Here is a 25340-nt window from a genome sequence, read left to right as displayed (position 1 = left end):
ATGGACTATGCTACCCTAAGTAAACTGTTCTCATCTGGGAAAACAGCATAGCCAGATCCACTTTACATGGCTAAACATTGTGGCCATACCATCGGCTAGTCCAATCAGCCTATTCCTCTTTGCTGCTCAAGGGAGTAGGAAGTTCCCAAGGAGAATTTTCAACACAAAATTTTAGACTTGTCAGGTGTGCTACTTAATATTGAGCGTTACTCCTAAGAACAGTCTACAGATTGCTACTCCTTTTTTCAAACCCTCCCCTTTCTGTTTATTGCTACTTGCACACTAGTCTTCCTCTGCTGAATCGTGACACTGTTCTTTTTAGCTTTGTGTTTTCTATATTTGTCTTTTATTGTTCATCATTCCTTTCCTTCATTTATTGTCCATGTCTCTTTCTTGTCTCAAGCACTAAGAGCATAAGTAGGCGTTGTACAGCCCCAGATGTTTTGTGCTGAGTGATGAGTTTTTCTGGAGATTTTGTGTTTGCTTTTGTGTCCTTGTCTGTCTGTGGTGTAGTATTGATGGGTAATTCAAGGGTAATCAGGTAAGCATTATAGAGAACATATGGGAAGGATATATTAAATTTATTCTGTACTCCAGTTTTGTTTCCAAATGTGACATTGAGTTTTCAGACCTACAAGTAGAAAATATACAAGACTGATAAAGATAGACATTGTCACAATTTTATTCACCAGCAGTATTTGTCTGTTTCTAATGCCCAAGATTAATTCCAACACATTTAAGCTGTCTGACAACGCACAACATAATTTCTAATAAAACTTGATTTAAATGAAATCAACAATACACTTAATGCAAATGATGTGCAATGTTACAAACACATCAAATTGATTTAAAAATGTTTTACAAATCAAACGGAATATTAACTCAAGATCACAGAATGTTATTTTTATTTTCCTGTATATGACCACTTTCAAAGATCCATTTCCTTTGTGAAAAAATGTTAAGGTGTCCTTCTCCCTGAAATGTACCAAAGCTGTATTTCGATGGGTGTCACATCAACACATCACCGAGATAAGAAATCTATCTATGCCAGATGATACAAATGAATGCAACCTGCTGAATGGCCAGAAGCCAGACACAGATTGTTTTTTATGGGTATTATGTTTATACACGTGATGCATCCATGTGAATTTGTGATGGCAGCCAAATGTGTTGCAGAAACGGCATCCCAAACATATATCTTGCCGCACCCTGTTGCTGCCAGAACCAAGTTTTCATGCACCGTCAATGAACTGCACACAAGACACATATCCAGCTAATATTTTCAAAGGGCATTGGTTGTTCTTTCATAACTATCAGCAGATTGAAGATGACCTTTCATAGAGTGAGTTGGAAATATTGGATCATACCTGCATATATACCACTAAAAAAATACTCTCATTACTTCAGCAGTTACAATAAGAGAAAACAAAGCAAAACAAAAAAAATAATGAACCACTAATATTAGAATGTTAATGTCTCCAAGAGGTGAATTTGCTTTGAACAGATCTGTGATGAGTTTTTTCCCCAATTCCCAAGAATAGTATTCACATTCCAGTGCTGACATCTGATGGATTCCATTCTATCTACTGATATATTTTGTGTTTTACAATCACTTTGAGATAGAATTCCATAAGACCATAAACTTGACATTTTGATGCCCTGATTGGCTAGTTTCAAAGGCCATGTGGTCGTGGCCACTGCCATTTTTTTTTTTTGTGTGCATCAGCTGGGAAGGGAAGTGGTCAACACAGATGTTCCCTTACTTGCAGTTTTTTTTTCTATAATCCTAGTCCCAGCTGCCTTGGGGGTAAATCCTTGAGAAAGATAAAGACTAAGGGTGTAAACCCCTACAGAAAATCTCGATGCAAATGCACCATCAGTCGCAAGACTATTCACAATGTAAATACTGGCCAGGGCCCAGTGCCTACATGTTCATGACCAGACTGACCCACCGACTGTGGTTGACTTGGAGAGGAGATGGATGCTTCTAAGTGTATGGCCATGGATATATGCTGCAGAAAAGACAACATGCTGGATGAATCAAGACCCTGATCAACATCGACCATGCTCCCTATTGGTAGGCTCCAGCAAAGGGACAGCAAAAAGTGTGCTACTGAAAGAAATGCGGAAATCAAACAGAGAGGGAACATCCATTGGCACATGGAATGTACACGTTACACCAGTGCGGCAAAGTACAACTCACCTATGAGCTAAAACGGTACCAGCGGGACTGCCAGAAGTCAGATGGGCAGGATTTGGGGAAACTACAACAGACGATGGCCACAAACTGATACAGTGAGCAGGACACCAGGCATGAGTATGGTGTGGGCATCATCAAGCACAGCAAGGTGGCCGAAGCCTTCATCAGCTGTGCACCCATATCCAGCAGGCTGATTTCCATATGTGGCAGCTAAGCTCCACAATGTCACCATTGTACCAGTATACACTCTGACTTCCATGCATGGAGACAATGAAGTGGAGAAGTTTTACCAACAACTAGACAAAGTTGTGAAGGAAGTTTCTCAAAACATGACATCCTCATTGCACTCAGTAACTGGAATGCCAAGGTCAGCCCAGACACCTAACAGCATTGGACAGGAACAGTGGGCGAATTCGGCCTTGGTGAAACCAATGAAAGGGGCATCAGACTCCTAAAATTTATACAGAACCAATGACCACCTTCACCAACACCTTAGGCAACCACTAGAAACCAAGGATGGGCATGTGGCATTCACCAAACAGATTGGTCCATCATCAAATTGACTATATCCTTCTGCCGAGATGCTTCAAATCCAGCATCAACAAGGCCAATATGAGGACGTACCCGGTTGCTGAGATAGGTAGCGACCATGACATGGTTCTAATAAACCTGCAGCAGAAGGCAAAGCAACTCTCAGACACCCCCCCCCCCAAATTTGGTTTGATTCGGAGAAGCTGCAAGAAACAAACATTGCAGAAGTTCTTCAAGGACACAATTGGAGGAAAATTTGCTGCACTGAACCCAGTGGAATGTGATGTAGGCACCCCTACTGGAAACATCAAAGAGATGCCACTGTCAACAGCCCAGGAGGTTCTAGGGCGACAAAGGAATAACAAACAACCATGGGTTACAAATGACATTCTAGATCTCAGTGACCAAAAGAGGGCCCTGAAGAGAGAAAAGGAAAGCAAACTCAAAGCAGCTTACAAATACAAAGAACTGAACTGTGCCATCAAAAAAAGAGATGAAGGCAGGTAGGGAAAACTGGATCAAGAGGCAATGCTGGGGCACAGAGGATGGGACGGCATTAGGTAACAGCAAAAAGGCTGTATAACTACTAAGGACCCATGCTAAGACAGATCAGCACAAGACCTCAGTCACTGAGGACAGTAATGGCCATCTTGTCACAGAAAACAATGCTTTACTCAACCGATGGACTGAGTACTTGTACAACAGCTGAAGACTGACATCAACATCTTTCAAAATAGACTAGAGGCAGTCAACATGCAAACCTCGAAAGAGGTCGAAAGCGCTAAACACAGTTTGAAAGGAGGAAAGTCGCTAGACATTGATAATGTGCCAGTTGAACTGCTCAAACAATGTGGGGAAAAAAACTACAATGACCCTCATTGTTCTGTGCCAAAGAGTCTGGGAACGCAAAGAATGGCCCAGTAAATGAGCGCAATCACTTATCATACCCCTCCCAAATAAAAGGAAACAGCAGACAGTGTCAGAACTACAGAACCGTAATGCTTATCAATCCAAGCAAAATCATGCTAAAGATCATACAGAAATGCATCTGCACCACCACAGAGGAACTGCTAGCAGAAGAACAAGCTGGTTTCAAAACCAGGTAAAAGTACAGTTAAGCAGATCTTTAACTATAGCGAATCTATAAGAGCAGCTATTTGGGGTGGTACATTGCAAAAAAAAATATATATAAGGCCAGGCTCTTTTTTACCTTAATCGTTCTTGATGGTCTGAATGATGGAATACTTGAAGAACTTTTCCTGTTGACTTCATTGGGTTGATGCCAACAAGACAGAGTTCATAGGCATCAATAGCTTGCATGTGCAGAAGCAGAAAACCCTAACAGAAGGAAAATCATGTTTGCATTCACAGCATTTTTTTTTTCTTTTTTGCTTTGTGGTCAATATTATCAGCAGATAAAGAAAAAAAATGCAACTGTGGATCATACATTTACAACCACTACACTAATACATTATATATCTACAACGCACTTACAAAATTATGGCTATGACTGTGTATCTGTCTCTATGCAAGCACACTTGTGTATTGTTGAAAGTACATACATCTGACTAAACACTCCACTCAGCTACCTACAGTACTTGTACATGCATACTCATTTTACCTTTCTTTTTTCTGAAGTTGACTAAAGGCTAATGAAATGTTCCACAAAATAATCGGACATTTTGGACTAGATTTGAAACAAAAATCAAAGAGCCACTCAAAACCAACGTGTTCACAGTTCTAAAAGTGAAAAGAGGGGAAACCTTGCAGTCCTTTGTGTCATCTTCCTCTTTGTTTTACAGCCATATTATTTTTTATGTTACTTGAGTACAATTACATCAATTTTTAATTAAAGTACTTCTAAAATAATAAAATAACTTTAAATGTAAAGTTTAAATACAAACTGAGTATTACTATATAGTGGGCAGAGTTCAGTCTTGCATTTTTGAAACTGAGGGCGCCTTATAGTGAGAGTTAAGTGCTGGATCAAACCTTTATAATAAGGATGATTATAAAATGCAGCCAGCATGTAGCCAGGCTCTCATGTTACAAGGATCTGAATGTGGAAGGGTGTAGATTAACTCTCTCTTATTAAAAAAGCATGCACATGCATACACACAGAGCATACATATTTTAACATGGATAACACAAGACTACAAAACAGAGTTAATGCAAAATATTTCCCCAAAAAGGAAATTATTAATATCCTTTTAAAACAGGCTGAATAGTTCAAACTAAAAATGACAGCAACCTCCATAGTGTAAGCCCAGCATAAGAAAAGGATCACTTATTAAACCTTTTGGTGCAAATGTTTGGCAGGTGTAGGATAGTTTGGTCTTCCAAGGAATGAAGGTGTCTTGATGGAAAATAGACTAAGCTTATTAGGTACACAAAGGATTGGAGGAGCCATAGATGAAGCTATTACATCACAATATTGCAATCAATTCAGCCTTAAAGATCATGCAGGGTTAGCCAGTGTTAACATATGGAGAAGAGATGCTAATTGCTTATGCTATTTTAACTTGAGAAGATATGCAGCTGAGGTCCAAACTCTGTGTTCAATAATGTAGCATGGACAGCCAATAAGTGTAGGGTTGCCATAATTACGTTTGGAAAGAACTGGTGAACAAACCATTACCATTGTTACCTGAACATCAAGGTTAAGACTGCTAGCACAGATCTTATGAGTAGCTGCATAAGCTGAGTGAAAAATATATGATGGTCCAGCGACATGTCATTCAAGATAATGTAGCTCAAACTGCAGGCACAAGAGGTGAAGAAGATGGTATGGGTCCTCACTCTAATGGAGGATGGTACAGGAGAGAGAGCAAAGGAGACAAAAAGGCGGAGCTTCCATCTTGTCAGTTTGCTACAGATCACTCAAGACTTCACATCTATGCTACACCATTCCAGCCTTTTGATAGAGTTGTGGCATATGGCATACAGCTGTGCCATCAGCAAGGAGAGAAGATGTGGGAGGGTGGGAATTGGTATTTTATGCCCAGTCATTAGCTAAATCACAACAGCCAGCCCTATAAACAGGGCGTCATCAACCAATGACTAGTTGGAAACAGCATGACTGTTAATAAAGGAATATCTACGCTGCAGCTATTTTGAAGATAGATGACCTTTCACCTGTTGAGTATCTGTCTTGTCTTAAAATGTTTAAGAAAACTAGAAGAATGAACTTAGAATTCAAGATGAGAAGTCTTGATGGCTGCCATTTACTTGACAAAAATTAATCTCACCTACATACTCAGATGCAACTACATCCACTATCATTTGCATTACACTTAAAGATACCCATAAAAGTAAACACATTTTTTAAAGTAAACCTATCATTAGGCAGGGTTTAGTCTAAACAGATCTTAACAGGTCCATGTATCACGTTTCACTATCATTTCTGATATAAATGCTTACTTGGTGAGAAAAACAAGTGAACATTCTTGAAAACATTGGCAGAGGACTTTCCAAGTTAAGTGAGATGATGAGTACACCAGTCACATGATTCCTGCACAGTAAAATAAACCCCTGCTGGTTAGACAGGAAGAAATGGAGATACCATTCAAAATTTTTATAGCATGAAAAATAAAGCAATCAAAAATAAAATGTTAAAAATCCTCAACCAACCACAGTAAGATTTTATTGTCCGAGGAAAGTCCTGCCACTGCTTCAGATAGACCCTGGACCAGCTGCACATCCAAAAGTTGGCAGCCAATCACTTCCATCTCTGACTGAGTGTCGATGTTACTAGAATCTGTGTTCAACACATACTTCCTTCCTCTGCTGTATGTCTTGTCGATGGAAAAAACCACAAGTGTACTCTGGTCTACTTTGGGCAAGCCATGACAGAACAGTCTGGGCACAAAAAGGATCAAAGTCATTTCATGCAAGATTTCAAAATCTATGTCCACACACTCTTTACATTGCAGATGTACATTTCCTAATCCTATTTGAAGAAATGACGTATCTGCCTACTCTCTCAAAATCTGTCTTCCTCTATGCTGCTGCTCTGTATAATAAATGCTGTGCCATACAGCAGTCCTCCACACATAAATGAACTATGAGAATTCATTTTAGGCTGCAGTAAAAGCTCTAAAAAGCAAGTCATGTAAACAAATAAAAAAAGAAATGATGTAGGGGAGGAGACGGATGAGTAAGGGCAAATACCTTAAAGGACACACAGTTAAAGGAAGTCTGAGATTGAAACGAAGTGTTTGATGGGTGTTCCAGTGGAAGATAAAGACAGTGAGGAACAATCTCGAAGAATGGAAACTTGATCCCCAGGCAGCAGCCACCAGCCTCTGGCCAGCATCACTGACGTTGCAAGCATTCAGTGCTTCATGTTCCTGTTACATTTCATTCAGATTTAAGTGTTAACAACAATCCCCTCTTGTCTCCTGACTCACCACCCCTACTGAAATGGTTGGGACACATGCAAGCATACAGCAATCATGTATGGATATATGTAAGCATTCCCATATAGATATAAGCATAAAGTTACATTCATATGTAAATATGTGCATAAAACATATACACACCATGACATTTACAAACAGTGGCACATACCGGTGGCAAATACCAGTGAAGTTCTGCAGTCCATGTCACATCATCATGGTAGGACCAAAGTGTGAGAGATGTGGGCTGTACACTAAGAAGATATGGAGATTTTTCACCCTCTGCATTCTCCATAATACCTCTCAGCAAAGCCACAATTCGTTTTTTGCACCCTGACTGCAAGAGACATTAAGCTTCAAGCAAAATAGGCTTCATAATATATATGAAGAAAGCATTTATAATAATAATATAGTAGCATACACATCTGGCTAAGTGTTGTTATTCTACCTGCATCTAATCAATCAATCTTTATTGTCTGTACCGGACATAATCAAGAACATACATTTTTCTTTCGCTCACAAAATAATTTATACATGTGAACATAATGCAAGACATCTAAGAACTGTAAGCAGTTAACTGTCCAAAGTAATAGGATCTTCAGCTCTCAACCTACACATCTGCTTCATTTGCATGTATTAAAAAAAAAATACTGAAAAGGAAACTGAACTTTCGCATCTCCATGAATTGGTATTTATCTTTCCTGGCAGGTAAGCCTACTGCCAACACAGAAATAATTTAACTATTGCTCACCTCTGCACATCCAGCAAATGTAATCCATGAGGAGCCATCAAGGCGTGAATAGTTTTCATCAGTATGCATTGTCCTAGGTGTGAACAGAAGCTGGGCCTCAGTGCTGGCTGCCTGTGGACCTTTGGCCTTAGAAATGTCTGGCACAACCATGGGCTGTGGTGAATCCTTCATGCTGTCCCCACTGTTTGACTGGGTGCCAAAGAGGCAGGGTGAAGTTTTGAGGAAGTTCTGAGAAGACACTTCATGAAAGAGTTGCTTTCGGGAAGAGGACTTAATCTGATTTGCAGAGGTCACTTTGTCCTGGCCTGGTACAGACTTTTTACTATGAATGTCTGATATATTTTTCACTTTAAAAAGTTTTGATATTACTGGTGATGCATTGTCATAGTGTGGATTTGACAATGAGTGTGCATCATTCTCTGTACAAAAATTTCTTTCTTGGTCACTTTTGAGTTTCAATGATTCTGTTTGACTCTCACTTTGCTCTGCATCCTCTATTTCACTGTTGCCTAGCAATACATTTGTATTACCAAATACCTCAGCATATACTTCACTTTGAATGACAGAATCAAGTTCTGTCTCTGATATCATATCAACACACTGATTGAACTCACCTACATATTTAGGATAGTTTTTCTGCATTTCTTTTGAAATATCTTTTTCAGAATGCTCATGATTAAGAACCTGCTCCACCAAGTCTCTGGGTAGCTCAAATTCCCTGAATGACTGGTTTCTTTTTGCTTCATCAATAAAGAACTGAAACAAAGACGATAATAACAGGGCAGTCTTTGTTCTTTTCCTTTTAGAGCTAACATAGAAACTGATTTTCTCCAGCCCCTGTCTGGACACACAGGAATTCAAACCAGAGCATGCTGCAGAAGTACTTCTTCCTCCACTTGCCAGACTCGTGGCTCTGAAGTGAGTGGAAGAGAGACGAGGGGACCTACGCTTGATTAGAACCATGGAATTTCTTTTTCTGAAACCTTTTTGGCTGTGATTTTGCCCTTGCAAACTGGCAGTGCCCTCTGATAGAAAGTCTTCTGCTAGTTCAATCTGTGAAAAAGGAATGACATCCAGCTCAGTGTATTCTGAAAATCTGCCTTCTTCCTGTGATTGGAGCTGTTTGTCTGGCTCCAGCATGGCATGATCATCTTTTAAAAATACATCTTTTTCAGAATCTCTAGAAGCATCTGATGATAGTGACAGACATTCTACCACTTCTGTGCCCTCAATTTTAATAGTACTCTGCTGCTCTAAGCTGAAATCTTTTTTGTAACACTTATCACATACTCCTAGCTTTTCAATAGCACTGGCACAACATACCGTGCCTTTTTTATTTTCACATTTCGGTTTCAATGTTAAAATTTATTCACAGATGAAGCTGTCTGAATACTGATTCCAGAAAAGTCCTGTTTGCCAGACAAAAGTGTTGAATCTGAATGATCAACAGAAGTGTTTTGACTTTCTCTGACTACCTTAGGATATAAGTCCAGACTAAAAGATTCCTGGTTTGTATCAAGCCCAGCAATATTATTTTCCAATAATGGCTGAGAAATAATGTCAGAGTTTGCTGTATTTTGAAACACTGGTGTGATGGCTAGCAAATCGTCTACATTTTCACAAGCCTTATACTGTGCATTCTGTGTTGAGCACAGCAGCCCTGACAAGGGCATCTTTGTGTGAGTTTCACTAGTCACACTCTGGTCTTGTATGCTTTGCTCAGACACATTTTGAGAATTTTCAGCAATAGTTTCTACAGTGCATAACCTCTTAAAACACCCCAGGTCATCAGATGTTTTCTGTATCAGTTCTGTAGCACCAGCTCTACTGCCAGCACTCAGGTGGTGCATATGCCTCACACGTTTGCTGTTGTTACCAATCTTGGCTAGATAGTTGTCCGCTCCTATTATTTTTATCAACTCATCGCTCCTATGACATCCATTTGGACTTAACAAACATGTTTCCCCATTGATAAAGAGCTTTTTCCTCTCTGTGGGTTTTAGCACACTGCACTGTTCAAGTACTCTCTCATCGATATTTTCACACTGACCTTGTTTGCAGTGATTTTCTGGGCTGACCAAGCATAAGGCATCATTATTTTCATACAACAAGTTTTGTTCTTGAATTTTCTTCTTGACGTGTGCTCTCACCTTGGCTGCTCTTTTTGATTTCTGAAAATGGCAAATGACCACATAGATGTGCCAGCATGCAAAACAAAAATAAAACCCTAAAACAGTCAATCTACACAATATTACTACGAATGATATCACTGGAGTTTATGGACAACATAATGACAAAACAGAAGACCAACATGTGCAAATGGGCACCAATAGTGGACTACTTTAACATACACTGCATGCAATGATTATTAAAATCACGAAAAATATTACTGCACATTTTAAACAAGTTTATAACCATTCAGTCAGTGCAGTTAAACAACACAATTTACAATTTTCAGTTCATTTATAGAAGAGAAGATGGCTTAAGAATTAATATGTCTTTTATCCAGCAATATCAGATGTGATAACCTGGCCAAGATGATAATAACAGAAAGGGTAGAGATGGGAAGCAGACACAAAAAAGTGCAAAAAATTCCTGCAAAAGCACAAGTTTATTAGGAACCATACCTCAAGCTTGTATTGCTTTCTGTACAATTCTTTTTTCATCTGGTGCAGTCTTTGCAATATCTGGTAGAAGATATAAATAAAATGTTTTTTTGATTAAATTAGATTCAGCTAACCATATTTTAAAAACTGTAAGTGTAGCATATAAATTACCCCATTTAACATTTTTTGGACCATTTTCACAAACCTCTATGATATCTAGTTAATTATTTCTAAGTTTATTATACCCAGGTCTAAGTGATTATCAATTTATTCAAGGACCGCACTGAATTCCATATCTCATTTTGTCAGCTTGATAAAATACTTATTTAAGATATAAGATTGTGTCTAATTATAATCTTACTATTTCATTAATTTTCAGTCTTTTCTTGTTTTGAACAATGCAATGTGCACTGTAAGTTTAAAAAAAAAAATTATTTATATTTAATAAAGATCAACTTCATGTGTAAAGTGTACCAATATACCAGTATACTGGAAATACAGATTTAAATAATTCACTATCTTCAAATATTATTGGCATTTTACAAAACTTAAAATAGGTCCAGCAGATTTGATGGCTTAAAATTATTTTAAAAATAACCTCACTTCCTGCTTCTCCATGGTCTGTTGTTGAATACAGAGTATATTGACTACTGCTGCAGCTTTTTCTCTGTGCCTTCAATCTCTTGACCCTAAAACAAGGAAATCTAGTGGTTCATGAAAATTTATATACCTCACACATACATACATTGAACTTTTGTACATTCCTATGTGTTGCACGTGCACGCACACACACACTCCTCTCCACTCCACTCATTCTTAATTATACTAGGGCTTAATTTTTTTTTAATCACAACATTTTAGAAGAATTTACAATGTTAAATGTAGAACAGACATATGACTGTTGTGAACACCATTGTCTTTTAAGTTAAATATGTTCATCTGGAATAAATGGCCCACAAGTTATCTTGGTACATGCCAAACACATACCCTGGTTTAATCTCTTTATTTGTATCATTTCTCCATTCTTATTTTTACTTTTTTTACTAAAAAAGTTCTGGTAACCTTAACTTATAACAACACAACGCCCCATTTCCTAAAATCTATCTAAGTACCCAACAAGCATCAGAAGTCCAAAGCCATAAAATTCTAGGTGTTACTAATGGCAGCAATTTGTCATGGTCCCAACATATCCTAACCATCAGCAAAGCTATAGTATAGAAAACCTTTATCCTCTCAAAAATTAAACACTTTCCATACAGTCTATATTGTGAACCACTGATGATACTTTCACCCTATGGGACTCAGTGAGTGGTGTTACTCAAATAAAATATACAGCAACTTGATTTCCTATTCTAGGGTCCTACCACTACTAACCAGACTAAAATTTAACGAAATTAATGTTCATCTTTAAAATGCTAATAGACAAAATGCCCCCTAGACTTTCTACTATAAGGTGACCAGACATCCCGCTTTAGGCGGGACAGTCCCGCTTTTGACCTCGTGTCCCGCCTGCTCATCGGGCGGGAAGCCCAATGTCCCGCTTTCTGGCTTTCTGGCAAGTCCATCTAATGTCCCGGTTGTCTTTAAAAATCACTTTTTTCGGCGTTCTTTGACGGTGACGACACCATCATCGGCACGTGTCCCGCTTTCGCCCCCGAAACGTCTGGTCACCTTATACTATTTTCTCCATCAAAATAATAAGAAGGTCTCTCAAACTCAATATCCCCATACAGAGAATTGACCTATTCAAGAGAAGCCTACAATATTCTGGCAGTGTTCTTTGGAACAACCTTCCCTCTGATCTCCAAAGAATAGCATCCCGTCTGTACAAGTTCAAAGTGGGACTCCAACAAAATCTTGTCCAAACCCTTTGATTACCTACAGATGTGTCCTACCCAGCTTAATCATACCGACAAAATTAACATGTACCACATGGTGCTAGTGTCCTAGCCAATAATAAAACAACCTATATCAATTCAGATATCAACATCACCGTTGTACATATCATAATTGCTCTATGTTTGTATTACCTTGTTCTGAATTTATGTAATGTTTTTATTTCTACTAATTAGCCAGAAGGCTAGACGTTAAAAAGCATACCTTTTGCGTATTCTGATATCCTCATAAATAAAGATTTGTTCATTGTTACTGTCACTTCGCTGACGGAGTTGTAGTGGCTCTCCTGCCCACTCCTGATCGAGTCTGTTAGGTGTGTGAATTCTTGCGTATCGTCTATTTCAATTTGCTTGTCTTGCATTTCTTTTTGAATTCCCTGTAATGAAACGATTATGCTTCGAATAAAATACTGTTATTGTAATTAGCTCCCGTATTCGTGTATAAGTGCAGCTAGTATCAAGTAACCACTTTATAGGAATAGTAAAATGAATCGGACGACAAAATGTCTCGTACTGAGCTGTTCAAGAAAATCGAAAGCAATTAATCAAATGCTTTCTCTAAAAAATGAAACATTAATACTAAGACAGCAAATATGGAAGAAGAAATATTATCACAGTTTGAGTTAACTCTGCAGAAGACGATTGATAACTGCCGCCATGCCTAGTACGCATGCGCTGTAAACCTGTTCAGAACTTCCGCCATGCGCATTTTCTCCTTGATTGGAAGCGAGAAACGGAGCTTTGATTCCAAAGAGAAAACAAAACATGTTTACAGCAGTGAAGCCACCTATTTCTCAACAGACTACTAGTCTGATTTATTTACATACGTAGAGAAGGTACAACGACTGGTTTCTAATTTCGTGGAGTATAAGACTGCGAAATGTTTTCCAATCACGATGTGTGAAACAAGCAGCTCTCCACAATCGCCGCGGACAGCTCCGAGTTCAAAGCAGTATGATTATTTGCTCAAATTTCTCCTTGTCGGAGACAGCGATGTAGGTAAAGAGGAACTTTTGTCTGGAATGGAAGATGGTGCATCAGAATCTCCCTACGGTTACTCGAGCAGTGGTATGTACACTATTATCACAGGAAACACGAACAATACGAATAAGATTAATCAAAATAATGAAAATATTTTTCCATCTAGTTACTACGAAACAATGTAGGTATTTGTATTGACTATATTTACAAGGCTTATTTTTGGCAACTCGCATTGTTTGCAAATAGTCTTTGGACAAAAACACAAATATATGACTTGTAATACTCTCATTATCCAGAAGTGAGAGGTTTCCTCTAGTAAAGTATACGTTGGGGGTTATTGTGGAGTTGTTTAGAGTACTTTAAACATATTTGTGGAACAGCTTTGCTTTTGCTTACGACTCATTGAAATAGATTGTTGTGGATACCATGACAAATACCCTAAAAGTGAAGTAAACCATAATCCTAAACCCAATAACTAACCCAAACCCTAACTCTAATCCAACATATAACCCTATCCCTAGAACTAAATCCATCTGCTTTTTTATCCAGTTTATAAAAAGTGTCATGGTGTCATGAGGACTTCTTGTTTGATTCCTATTTATAAATATTTTATTATATTGTGCACTTAATAATGTAGGAGTCTTCTATAAAATCTCACTTTGTTCTTGATCTGTTATAGAAATTTAACATTGTGATTTATGACTTTGATTTATATATATATATAGATAATTATTGCTGTGTATATAGTAGTAGCCATCTTTCAAGTTAAAATGACACATTAAAAAAAAAAGGATCTTTAGCTCATTATTTGTTGTAGGCATTGACTATAAGACAACAACCATTCTTCTTGATGGAAAAAGAGTAAAACTTCAGTTATGGTAAGTAATAAATCTAAAAGTTGTGAACAATTAAAGTTTCCTGATAATAAAGTTATATTTTTGTCTTTTTATTTTATTTGAATGAGATGCTCACTTTCAGAGGGAATGTGGGGGCCTAAAACCCCCAACAGTTTTAACTTGGATTCTTATAAACTCCCTGTATTATATAGATGGGAAACCCTGACTGCTTATTTTAACCCTAGCCACTAGGTTGCATGATGCATCAGGTTTCTTTTGATATGGTGACAAAGAGCATGATATAACAGACTGATAAAAGAGCTTAGAAGCCATATCTAAGATGAGTTACTGGGTATTCTGCTAGAATTTTACTGCCTAATGTTTACTAGCACCTAACATGTACTTGTGAGAGAATTCTTTTTTTTTTTCATTCACTTGTGGATGGTTTTTATGTCATCAGCTCTGCAAAGCACACATTAATACACACAAACAGTATTCTATGATAGATGTAGAAGTCTTGCAGAGATTAGACTCGAAGCATTTCCATTAAATGGGAGGGGGTTTAAGCCCCAATAAAAGTGTGGAAGGGTTTCTGCACTCACACTCTCAGTTAAAACTGCTGGGTATTTTTAGAACTTCTTACATGTTTTCGAAGTTTTTAGCAATCAGTTTCAAAAATAATTATCACACCAATGCACATGTATTAATATTATTGTGATCCTGGATCCCTGATGTCAAGAAACTATTTTAATTACAAATGACATTTAATAACACGCAATGGCGAAATATTAGTTTTGATAGATTTAGGTCCTTATACAGTGTCTTATGAGATGGAACTGTGACCTACACTCTTTTTCAGTTTTCAGATATCTCCTTTCAAATTCCACCTCTTTCCCATGCCAAACTATTTAGGTTTTAAGATACCTTTGACTAATTTTCTTCATGTGATTTGAATCTGTCTTTCATGAGTTATACACATTTCTACTCTGGTATAGAGATGCTTTGTGCATTATGCTTTTGTAAGTTTAACATGGATTGTAGACTTTATTTTAGCAGACTTCATGTGTTTGATATGCTGGAAATGCTGTTAGTATATCTTTGTATTGTGGTCAGCAGTAATAAATGTCATAGCTAATGATTTCATGCCATATTTTCTATTGTATTTTCCATGGTAAACAGGGACACTTCTGGTCAAGGCAGATTCTGCACCATCTTGAGATCATACTCAAGAGGAGCCCAGGTAACAATATCAAAATAATATCTCTAGTCTCTTGAAAATACAAACAAATTCCACTCTCAATAGCACTCTGTTTCCAAAATAACCATAGCAGGCACTTTATATATTTGGTTTGATTTATCATGGCACTAAAACACTAAAGATTGATTGTAATCATGCATTGATTTTTCTGATGCAAATGGAACCTTTGTGTAATTCCTTGAGTAAGCAAAAGCTGGAGATGCATGCAGTCTTTTATTCTGTTCTACTGTTATTTTACATTCTTTTGTCTTTTTAAAATTATTAGCCATAATAGATTTTCTGTGAAACATGTTTAATTACTTTTATATGAATGATTTTTGTGGTAAACTAATTAATAAGTGAGTGTTCCAAGGTGTTACATTAGTCATAATGTGAGTCCTCTAAGTGGGAACTAGGAGACTGAAATAACACTGTCCAGAAAGCAATAGCATAGATGTGTGTGTTGTGTGCGCGCATGTTGGAAGGGTTGTGGGGTGTGTAATAAAAGCCAGTTTTAGTAGTGAATGTGTACTTTGGAATTAATTTTATAATTTTCTGCTTGCATTTGGGGGCTGGTGAAAATAAGCCTGCTATCACATGTATTTTTCATCAGTTTCTCCCCCACCCCACCCACCTTAAATTTTAACATGATGACAAAAAAGGTCACCATAACCTGCTGTTTGTTTACTGATATTATTTTGAATGAAAGACAATTAATATATAAATCTAGCATAACTGATTTAGAGATGCCCACAGGTTGGAGTTGAGCAAAGTAAGTGTTCACTAAAGCTGAGCACTTGTCACAGGAACCACAATTCATTGTTCATTTACAGATAAACAGCCAGGAGGGATATCTAGCTTGTGCAGGAGTAGATATTTTTGGTACTTATCTTGTGGGAGGCAAGCAGTAAATATGTCAGAGGCCATTTAATTAGGAGCTGGTCAGAGCCCTGATAATGTATGCTGCAGCCACTTGACTTGCAGAGAAATAGAATTCTCAGATTTGGATTTTTGCCCACATTTTTGACTGATTGCTGTTACTCAGCTGCTCCATTAAGTGAAACCTAGCTCTCTCTTCGCACCACCACCACCACTCAGTCCTGCATATGTGTGTGTGTGTAGGAATGAGACATTGCACATGCATAGGTGGCTGTGTGTATATGGAAGTGGTGGTCTATGTGCATGACCATATTAAAAACAGGAGAACATACATTGTCCATACGTGACTGTCTTTGTAGGAGGAATGGATAGAATGCACTGTCAAATGAACATAGGTTTCGAGCAGGAGTGTGGACAGACGAGATCAGAAAAATAAAAAGGGGAGGAGACAGTAAAGAATCCATAGCAAATGAGTTGAGAGTTTATAGACTCTTATAGAATTGGACAAGGAAGTATCCATCCACAAATTTGGAAGTAAACATTGTAAGCAGTTGCTGTCAACATTCCCTCAGAATATTTTTCCTTATTACAGCTATTTTTGCAGCAGTGGTCATGTCATTTCCTCAGAAATTTTCAGGATGGTGAAGAAAGTCCTTTAAGTTAAAAAAATCAGCCATCCAAATTGAATGTGTATTTTTGTGTTTACGGCATTCCCTCGAGGTATTGAATTGTTTGCTTGCTTTATACATATTTGTCTCCTCTGCCTCTTCGGGTTTTTTTGTCCTTGACTTCAAAGACAGGCAAAAGAGTACTAATTAGCTGTACCTTGGAATAGTTCATTGGAATGTATAGTCAAGTGATGGTCACATGGTCATTTGTTTGTCACCCTGTTCCCTCCCTTTGCCACTTACCCCTAACCTGTTCTGTGTGTGCTTCCTGTGAAACACTGATAATAATCTTGAATCCCAGACTTCGTCACATTTCTTTGAACAAGACCAATCTGAAGCTCATTTAAGTCTTATTTTTGTGATTCAGGGTATTCTTCTAGTGTATGACATCACCAACAAATGGTCCTTTGACGGCATTGATCGCTGGATCAAGGAAGTTAATGAGGTTATCTTTTCTATGTTATTTGATATGTTGCTTACATTGTTGTGATATGTATTATTTTGTACATCTGAGTTATTTTAGTAAAACCAATAGCAAGCATACATGATCATAATTTTATATTTGTATGAGTATACTTTGTTACTTGGCATGTTATCCTGCAAAAATTTGTAGAAATCCATTTTTATTTTTCAATTTGTCTGTGAAAGTATGTGTTGCGTCCTCATCTATCTTTCAGCGTACCTTTTTCCGCCCCATAAATGTTAATAATTCATAATTTGATTCATTACATTATCAGTAGTTAAAATTGTTTGTTATTTTCTGCTTTTCTAAACTGCAGCATGCACCCGGAGTACCAAAAATACTTGTGGGGAATCGCCTACACCTAGCCTTCCGTCGTCAAATCAGCGAGTCCTATGCTGAAGTGTATGCATTAAAGAATGACATGGCATTTTTTGAAGTCAGTCCTTTATGTGACTTCAATGTCACAGAGTCATTTGCAGAGCTTTCTCGTCTGGCACTTAAAAGAAATGGCATGAGTCGAGCCTGGGGTCATAACAGAGGTGAGTGATGCCCAGGTCAATATTAATGTGCAGTACCATGAAGAATTAAAAACTAGGCCTTGTTAATCCTGTACTTTGCTTTAAGATATTTAATTTCTTCTAACTTCTTCAAGATTTGGGATTTTTTTAAGGTTAATATTGACCAGCAGTTTTGTTTTTTGTTTTTTTCAAATTTGGATAAAGAGATGGTAGCCAAAAATGATAGCAGCAAAATTCTATCGAACATCAGCAATTGCTGGAAAAAACATTTAGGCTTTTCTTTTTGCTGTTTGACATGTGTGGGGAAGAGGCAGCTGGAGTTGTAAGCAAATTTTCTTACACATTGATTTGGATACATTTTGTTTTTAACAGTCTTTGAATGGTTATGGTGGGTGTTTCAGGTTGATGTGAGGTTTGATTCTAGGTTGGTTGATATTTATTTAAAAGTTGCTGCATTTTCTGTTTAGTGAAATAGCCAAATAAAAGGAGCAATAGGGTTTGAGAAGGGCCAGAAAGTTCTTACTCTATATTCTGTTCTTTTTGCTTGCAGTGCTGAGCTTGCAGGAGCTAGCTTGCCGCACCATCGTGTCCCAGACAACAATATATGGGATAGATCACCTTCCCCTTCCACCGGCACTCAAGTCCCACCTTAAGTCCTACGCTCTGACAAACAAGACAAGAGCTCGCATGCTCAGCTTTATGCACCGAGACAAGCACAAAAAGGCGAAGTATCTTAACCCACAAGATTCACCTCCGATGAACTGCCGAAAGAGTTGTGTTATTAGCTAGCGAGTCAGCTGATTTGTGCTTAGAAAAACATGTAGCGACGAGTGGGAAGGGTGTTTGTAGGAAGGAAGAGTCTGTTTGCTTGTAATTTCCCCCCCCCCCCACTCTACTTCCTCCAGTGCTGTTCATGGAGGGGCCATTGAGATGGAATCTGCAAGAGAAAGGTTGTGTTATATTAAACTCCTTTGCCAGTAGAGAAATATTTCAGCTTCAGAAGAAGGAAGCTTTGAGGAGGTAAGGATGGATTCTCAACAAAACCATTTTCTTGCCTTTCTCAAGGAAAGGCAGTAAATGCCAGCAGAAGTGTATAGGGGTGGAGCTGTAAGGAAGGCAGCTTTATATCCTGTCTTTGTGTCTTCTTTTTCATGTTAAGTGCACAGCAGTGATTAGGGTTCATTTGCTATCCTCCTGAAAAGGGGAATTATACAGTATTTTGGTGCTTTTCCTTGGACACACAAAGATTTTAAGCATGGCTGAAGAAAATGAAAATGAAAACAGGTTTATTTCCCTCCGAGTGCTGATTTGTTGCCAAAACAGAAGCTTGTTGTGCCATGCAGACATAGAACATTAACAACAGTGAGTGTGAGCAAAGCAGTCACCATGGGATTTCTTTTGCACAGAATGAAGTTTTCATGCTGTGGGAACAAAGACATTCTCCCGCAGATATTGTGTCAACTTTCCATGACTTTTGTAGCAGCTGATAAGCTTGGAATCTTATGTTCATTTGTTGGATGTTGGAAGTCTTCATTAACATTTTTTTAAAGTACAGTGCAACGTCCTTACCCCAGTTTCTCATAGTTCCCCTCTTGCTTTGTAAGAGAGATTGCAGTAATCACATCACCAGCGAATACCAGCTAAAATACCGTTTATACCAAAAACTTAGTGGTAAAGGTTTGCAATGTTTTAGGAAAGAAGAGATATCCAAGCAAATTACTTTGTAGGTGTTTTGGTTAGCTTTTATTGACCAAGACGTTGCAGAATTTTTTTAAGTAGCCTCCTTGTGTTCAGGTAAAGCTAAGGGTGAGTGAGTAAATTTGTGCAGGTTTCTGTTTGAGTTGTCCTTTCTTCTTGCTTTATCAAAATGAGTGTGGTTAAAATGCTGGGCTTTCATAGTAGCAGAAAACAATGTATAGTAAAAATTAATCTACATTTTCTCTTATACAGCATTGATGTCAGTTTATGTTATGATATGTTTATGAGTGCGTATGTACATTAGCAGAGTTAATCATATTTCATCTTTTTTGAATGTAGGAGGCATTTATTTTATTCATTCATCCTATAACTGGTATCAGTTGTGCTGGTTGTCAGAGAAAACAGCTGGCTAGATGCTGCAGCTGACAATCATTCAGGCCTGTCTTAATCAGTGGTGAGCAGGTCCTGTGTGGAACAACCAGCACATTCCTTCATGTTTGCATCCAGTTCTTCCTCCGTTCACCTTGACATTGACCCCACTCCAAGGTGTAAAAATGGTGTCGTGTGAGGTCACAGCTTGTGCCACTTGACTGCTGCAAGAAGGGATTCCTGCTGGCAACTGTGCTTTTAGGTTTTGTGTTCCATGAAGGGTATTTATTGTGCTTCTTCCCTTTGCTATCAAAACTAGGATGCAGTTTATAGTTTGCTAACAAGCTAGAAGAAGAAATGTACTCCAGTTACATATTAAATATGTGGGCAGAGATGAATATATTTCATCTTGTGCCTAAATGTTATGTACCTGAATGGCACCTATTGCTCTCCATGTTAAGTTGTTTGTAGCTGAATGATTTTAGTGAAATAAGGGAGTGTGCAATCCGATAGGGGGATGGGGAAGATGCTTTTGTCTGTTTATGCATTGCCTGTGAATATTCATTCTTTAATGAGCAAGCAGTAGATGCATAGACGTCTTTAGTCTTGGTATTGAAGTTGGTGGATGGTAGGGGAAAAAAATACTTTTTATAAAAAGACAGTACGAACAATAGCCCTCTAAAATATGTTGTTGTTTTTTTAATTGAATGATGAATTTTGCAGAAAGTAGGAGTTTAAATAGCTGTTTCAGCCGTTTGGCAGTTTTGAATCTTTCCTTCATATTTCCTGTTCATGGTGCTTTGTATAAGGCTTTTATATAGCTTTGTGCTGGTTCGCCCTAGTCCTGATCTTGTGAACCTTTATTATGCACTAGCATGTTCTTAACCAGGCTTTAAACTGTATGTTACATCCACTTTATATATGACATTTAAATGCTTATCACCCAGAATCTGCATCCTCTAGGCAGCTTCCACAGGGGTCTCTCAGATGAGTGTGCTTGGAGTTTATCTGCTTACTTGCTAAAAGGGCAATCGTTTTTTTTCAGTCATATGCTGTGTCGAAATTTGAAACATTCTTCTGTTGAGTTAAATATACCTATGTGTAATATCAAGTGCAACATTGAGTTTGATAGTATTTTTTTTTTTTAATATTGATCCTAATATTGTTCAAGAAACAAAGGCGAGAAAGTTTAGTTACATCCCTTTCAATTTTTTTATCACATTTTAAAATAATTACAGTTTAATTGTATGTGGTAATTTTGGTAAGGGTTGAATATACTGTAAAACTGGCTTGTAAGATAAAGAAATTGGGAGATGCGCAAAGCAAGTATCCTTTGGCTTTTATTTTAGGGGTGTGCATTTAGCATTGTCTTATTTTAGTAAATCTACATAAATGAGGGCATGAAAGCAGATTTTAAAAATTGCAATCTCAGGCCATGAAGTGCAAATTTCACCAATAATTGTCTTCACACAATCATCAAGCAGTATATAGCAATACTTGAATATATTGTGAAAGATGCATAGCATATTGAGTCCTAATTACAAGCTTATTACCTTTATCTTCTTTCTGGGTCATTTGACATTAAAAAAAACAAACAAACAAAAGGGGGAGTCGTTCTCAGCTACCACATTTCGGGGGTTTGTCAAGCGTTTTGAGAGAGATGCTGTTTCTGATGTTAGCTACGATGGTGAAAAGGCAAAATTAATGTAGAAGAAAAGTTGGGACTGCAATGTTGTGTTCATACCTCTATAACAAGTATATCCCACCTACCAAGTCTCAGATAATGTTATTTATGCTATTACATTATTTCAGTTTTAAAGACCAGGAAATTATTGATATCACAGGTATGATGGAGTCCAGATGATGGGGGAAGTACATTTGGAAAGGTTAAGTGCAATGCAGGGCTTATGCTAGATTCACAGATTAAATATAGTTACAGTCCAAGAATTGACCAGATTTTGCTGTTGTTAGTTTTTATTTTAATGATATATCTAATACTCTGTTGTAAAATTCTTTTGTTTAAATAGAATACTCCAATTATTTATAATATCCATTTGAAATGTCAGTGAAACCTATAAAAATATATCAGTGTACTGTATGCCTACAACTTCGTGCAAATTTTTTTTCTGAGAAATGAATCTTTTCATACCTTTTGTTTTTGTTAAGAGCATCACAGTATGTAAAGAAATCTTGCACATCATAGATTTGGAATGCTTTGTGAGCATAAATGATTTGTTTTTCTTTGTTTTTATTTACCTGTGATAAAATTTGTGTCAGGTGGATGAAGGCTGAGGTGACTAGTTGTAAGATAGTAGTTGGATGTTTCATGGTGACTAAAGCAGTTACCCTGTCAAAGAAGCTATTTTTCATTTAAACACTTACTATTAAACCCTTAATATTTACTATTGCAGAAGTAACACAAAATATGAGTAGTTGTATATTAGAAACATTACATAACTAGCTCTGAAACACAATGGTTTGTGCAGAAGATGCACACAAACATCTGGCTTGTCATTCATTGACACACAAGTGGTTTGTGTGATGCGCACAAATATCTGGGTTTGTCATTTACTTGCATGCAAATGTGTGTGCATCTGCATTCATAGCCTAGGAAATCTTGAAATCATATCTTCATGATATCCTTAAATGTTCTAATAATTCCACTGCTTCTTCTGCCTTTTTTTTTAACACATGAAATTTTTTGTGTGTGAAAAATGTTTCTGATTGATAATGACATTGATTTGCAGCAAGACACCTCACCCTCCCTGCCTAGTTTGCTTGTGCCATAAGACAAAGGGGATGACTTGCTGGGCTTCTATGCTCATGTTATCAACCAGAGCAAATTATTTGCAAAGTTCTTTTGGTTCCAGCATGTGATTAGTAATTTGAACATATCTAAAAATACCTAAAAATGTTTGTACCATACACTGTGTTGTGTCTTAAGGTGATAGCTGTTCTATGTCAATGTACCATCAAGATGTTAATTTCTCATTCTAGATTTTTGTACTTTTTAGAGAAAACGCAGCCATCTTAAAACTTAATAATATTGGGTATACCAGATGTTGTGTTTCAATGATATTTCCCTAGGTTTTCTCAGTAACTTCCCACAATGCCATTTGTTCCTATTATTATGTCTTTTCTCTGGTGCACTGCTTGCATGTGTGTGTGCAAGAGAGAAAGAGAATGCCTGGAAAAGATAACCTGCTACTATATGCTCCCATCTTTCCTGTGTCATTCCATTCTTAACAAATATCTTGATATTGAATCTGGCATTGCCTACAGACTTCTGATCGTTTCCTGCATGGTTTTAACAGATGTAAATAATGCTGGTGTCAGGTTTATATTTCAGCTGTTACAGTGATACACTTTCCATGTTCAGTTTAGATGAACAAGGTTTCATTTAGGGATAATGTTAGGTTCTGCTTCAGTTTCTGTGCACACCAAGTAAACTGGATTTTGAAACAACACCAGTTCTTGTTTTGTAAGGTATTGGAGCAGTGACAATGGAAAGTGGAAGACGTAGATTTACATGTTTTCTCCCTTTTCCTTTTGCATGTATGTGTGAAACAGTTTTATGTATTTGTTTTGAACTTAGTCTACCCAACTAGTCTGCCATCTTTTTTAATGAACAGGTTCCAAAAATTAATTTTGTTTCTTATTGCTGTATGCAAGTTTATTGTTTCATCATTATTATAGGACGTACATTTTTCTTTAATAGGATTAGACTTGGGAAATTCATAATACTTCTAGTATTTGACCAATTCGTAGAAAGGGAGAAAATCAGAATGGAATAGGGGATTTGATTTGAAGAGTGATGTACATTGAGATTTATTTGATTTAGTCTGTCTGGTTGTCATCTGAAGTAGTTTCCAGGTTCAAATACTATTGGCTGTTACTTGTAGAATAATCTGTTTCAAAGAAATGATGGAACACATAGATAACTCTTTCACTGACTCGCTCATAGAGCAGAATATTCTTTCATATATTATTCACAACCATAGTTTTTATGGACAGGTGTTGTAGAGGAAAGATTGAATCCTCTGTCTCTTTCCTCTTAGAACAGTAAACTATTTATACATGCTCTGAAAATTTTGGGGTATGTTGCTTTTCCACATTTTGTTTACATGCCAAAGTATTTAGAATGTAAAAAGTTTTCTCGTGTATGTTGCTGTATGTTTTAATCTTCTGATGTTAGTGCTCTAAGTATCTTCCGTGATATATTCTCAGAAATTCTCCTTTTATTGTGACTTCATCAAGCAGTAGCATGGTAAGGTTTTCAGCAGGTTTTTTTTTTTTTTCTTTGAATCTGTTTTTTCCCTAGTCTGGATTTCTTAAGTAAAAACTAGCTTGCATCCTTGTCTGATTTTGTCAATACAGGTCCGACTGAAAGCATGTAATCTAAGTGGTGCAATGTGAGTGTAAAATGAAGACTATTTCCTCTTTATGAATAGTTGATGGTGAAGTTCAGTTTGTTGTCAGTGTTGAAATGTACATTATGAATATTGTGTTTTTTGAATGTTAATGATGGTCAGTATTTTTGGTTTCTATGTTTGGTGTATGTGGGAACACTGTTCACCAACATTGTAGCTGTATTTAAGACTGTACACAGCTGAGCACATTCAGGTGAAGAAGACAGTTGATCAGCAATAAAATGAACAGATGGGAAAATGGAAATCGTGTGTGTGTGTGTGTGTGAGAGAGAGAGAAGCAAGAGGTATTCTTTATTGCTTGAAAATTTTAGCTGCAGGAAGGGTGTAAATATCTTTTTAGCCAAGTCAGGGAACTGCTGTGTGTGATAGACACAAAGTGGGATGGGGTCCCTGATGACCTGTTTTCTCTCAACAGTTGGTGCAGTTTACTACCAAATTACTTGAATACTTATCTGTATACAGCATAAGGAAAGTGATGAAATATGCTGTACATACATGGCAACCCTTGTCACAGTGAGGGGAGGAGGGGCATGGTAATGCTTTATAGAAGGGTATGGACAATCCTAGGTGAACATTACAGTTTTAAACAACCGTCTTCAGGGCTGGTGGCGTTATCGTATTTCCCCTCGATTATGCCTCCTTCAATAAGCAGAATGTGTTATGTGATCAAGACGACCATGCCAGCTCTAGAAGCTTCACTGCGTTTAGCAAGAGGTGTGGCAGTAGAAGATGCTAACCATAGCGATGTGTCACAAGCAGTGGATGAGTAAAGGGAGAAAAGTCTGGTTAAGAATGAAGTGTGATGTAGTTAACTCCCCTAAACGGTTACAAGAGTAGAGAGTTTTGTTTTCACAACGACCACACAAAAAATGTACATGTAT

The 25340-nt window shown here is 37.4% G+C and overlaps 2 protein-coding genes across 3 annotated transcripts; one reads left to right on the top strand and one right to left on the bottom strand.

Moving 5' to 3' along the window:
- Positions 1–25: 25 nt before the first annotated feature.
- LOC112561397 lies at positions 26–13066 on the bottom strand. 2 transcript variants are annotated; one of them, XM_025233913.1, is made up of 11 exons: positions 12996–13066; positions 12586–12757; positions 11089–11174; positions 10507–10566; positions 7880–10050; positions 7301–7465; positions 6902–7080; positions 6362–6589; positions 6152–6242; positions 3942–4069; positions 26–1250 (listed from the first exon to the last, which is right to left on the bottom strand). In XM_025233913.1, the coding sequence occupies exons 5-11, from the start codon at positions 9017–9019 to the stop codon at positions 1043–1045; spliced, it is 2139 nt and encodes a 712-aa protein (XP_025089698.1). In that variant the 5' UTR covers positions 9020–10050; positions 10507–10566; positions 11089–11174; positions 12586–12757; positions 12996–13066; the 3' UTR covers positions 26–1042. The 2 variants fall into 2 exon arrangements, with proteins under 2 accessions (XP_025089698.1, XP_025089784.1); XM_025233999.1 differs by lacking the exon at positions 12996–13066 and adding an exon at positions 12895–12913.
- Positions 13067–13090: 24 nt separating this feature from the next.
- On the top strand, positions 13091–24703 carry LOC112561696 (ras-related protein Rab-40C-like). Its single transcript, XM_025234352.1, has 6 exons — positions 13091–13448; positions 14179–14239; positions 15377–15437; positions 17349–17426; positions 17761–17983; positions 18513–24703. Exons 1-6 carry the CDS (start codon positions 13277–13279, stop codon positions 18749–18751), a joined length of 834 nt encoding a protein of 277 aa, XP_025090137.1. The 5' UTR covers positions 13091–13276; the 3' UTR covers positions 18752–24703.
- Positions 24704–25340: the final 637 nt, after the last annotated feature.

This window comes from Pomacea canaliculata, linkage group LG1, assembly GCF_003073045.1.
Source record: "Pomacea canaliculata isolate SZHN2017 linkage group LG1, ASM307304v1, whole genome shotgun sequence".
Lineage (NCBI taxonomy): Eukaryota > Metazoa > Mollusca > Gastropoda > Architaenioglossa > Ampullariidae > Pomacea > Pomacea canaliculata.
Note: the sequence above shows the minus strand (reverse complement) of the source record. Positions and strands in the feature narration are given on the sequence as shown.